Below are 1,624 nucleotides of genomic sequence, written 5' to 3' on the forward strand. Positions count from 1 at the left end.
TGAGAACTTGGTGCGCACTGACTCACGCTTCTGCCGATCTTCGAGTCGCCCTGCGCCTCGAACTGTCAAAGGGGCGAAAATGCGAGCGGCAGTCGGGAGATCTCGGCTCGCGATAGCTAAGGCGAGCTTGTGTGAGCCATCGGACAAATTTGTCAACATGATCAGATTAGCATAGATAGATAGGATAATCGAATACTTTATCACGCTGCGAAATAAACGGCTATTGACGGCGATTTCGCATCGTATGTGATGTACAAAAGACTTCTAATACGATCAATTTTGTGCCTGCATTACGGTCACGTTGACGATTCGCTGCTTCTCGGAATGTTCCAAAACGTAAATCTCGCCAGATTATGCCAATAGCGATAATGGTATTTGTAAAAGCGGGTGCTTCATTCGGCGAATTGCAGGTTTCAGTTTAATCCGAACGTTCTCCAAGCGTGCCGCTCAAACACCGCCCAAATCCGTGTTTAAATACTGTAAAAAGTTCCGTCGATTTTGCGACTGTATCCGGGATTCGAATGGTCCATATGAGGACCCTCGATATTTAATTTCACGCTGCTCGGATGAATTCTCCGCGGTAAAGTTGGCCCGCTATGACACCTCGATTTATCCGCCGATAAAGGTACGCGAACTACCGATTTAAGTTCCTCGTCCGGATGACCGCTCACGTGCAACGGTCTATCTGGTTTCGGTGGTTCCGGCAAAATCTAAAAATGTTCAAACATACCCACTTATTTTCCGTACCGAATTGTTATATCGTTGCAAAACTGACGCGTTTGCCTAGTTAATTTTAAGTACCTTAATCTCGTTTCGTAGGACACGCCAAGTTTCCCTGCCGAGCGTTTCCGGCTGGATGGGCACGTACATTTTCGAAACTAGAGTGTCTCGGCTGTGAGCGTAAACGCTGTTTAGGGCTAGGTCAAGGGCGTCGCGCGGAACCTGTAAAAGCATTTGCATCGACAAAAGTTGACGCGATACAAAGTTTTACTTTTAATATCGAATATCAAACCTGCGGTCTGACGAATCGACGGTCTCTGCGGATGCTGTTCAGGGTGTGATGAGCAAAGAGACGCTCGTGGGCGCTCAATTTGACGTTCCAGTCTCTATCCGACGGCGAGACTTTATCTCCCAACACAGGCCCGCGTGATACCCACGCTCCTTCCCGGGAGATATCCGGCACAGGATAAGGATTCCGAACGTAGAGTGCCTGGGCCATTGTAGCGCGACCTGTCCCAGCACCGTGCTTGAGAATAGAAAATATATGTTACGAGTCAATTTTCTAATCGAGACATGCTGTAATCCTAATGTTGTCGCGAGTTAATGGCAACGTCCTGTCAGTAAATCGTTCGATCAGTTTACCGAGAGAAGTATGCAGGAATCGACCAACAAAATTCACATGTTGTAATTTTTTTATATCTATTTCTCTATTTCTCTTTCTAAAAAAGAGATGTTACCAGCGCGAATGTCGTTAATATCGAACAGTTGAGGCCTCTTTTCCGCGATGTCGATTGGTTTTCTCGAAGCGCGGTGTGCTTCACTTCTCTTTTAGATTCATTGTGAATGAAGATTGGCAATTTAGAAATATACATTTGTATACAATAACTCTTGAGGTAAAATCTCT

At 45.8% G+C, this 1,624-nt stretch overlaps 1 protein-coding gene across 1 annotated transcript; it reads right to left on the reverse strand.

Annotated features, from left to right (window-relative positions):
- Nucleotides 1-470: 470 nt before the first annotated feature.
- On the reverse strand, nucleotides 471-1,219 carry LOC105568499 (uncharacterized protein C1orf194). The gene is made up of 3 exons (XM_012024209.1): nucleotides 1,013-1,219; nucleotides 802-942; nucleotides 471-710 (listed from the first exon to the last, which is right to left on the reverse strand). Exons 1-3 carry the CDS (start codon nucleotides 1,217-1,219, stop codon nucleotides 471-473), a joined length of 588 nt encoding a protein of 195 aa, XP_011879599.1.
- Nucleotides 1,220-1,624: the final 405 nt, after the last annotated feature.

Source organism: Vollenhovia emeryi, unplaced genomic scaffold (genome assembly GCF_000949405.1).
Source record: "Vollenhovia emeryi isolate VEMERY1.0 unplaced genomic scaffold, V.emery_V1.0 DF939129.1, whole genome shotgun sequence".
Classification (NCBI taxonomy): Eukaryota; Metazoa; Arthropoda; class Insecta; order Hymenoptera; family Formicidae; genus Vollenhovia; species Vollenhovia emeryi.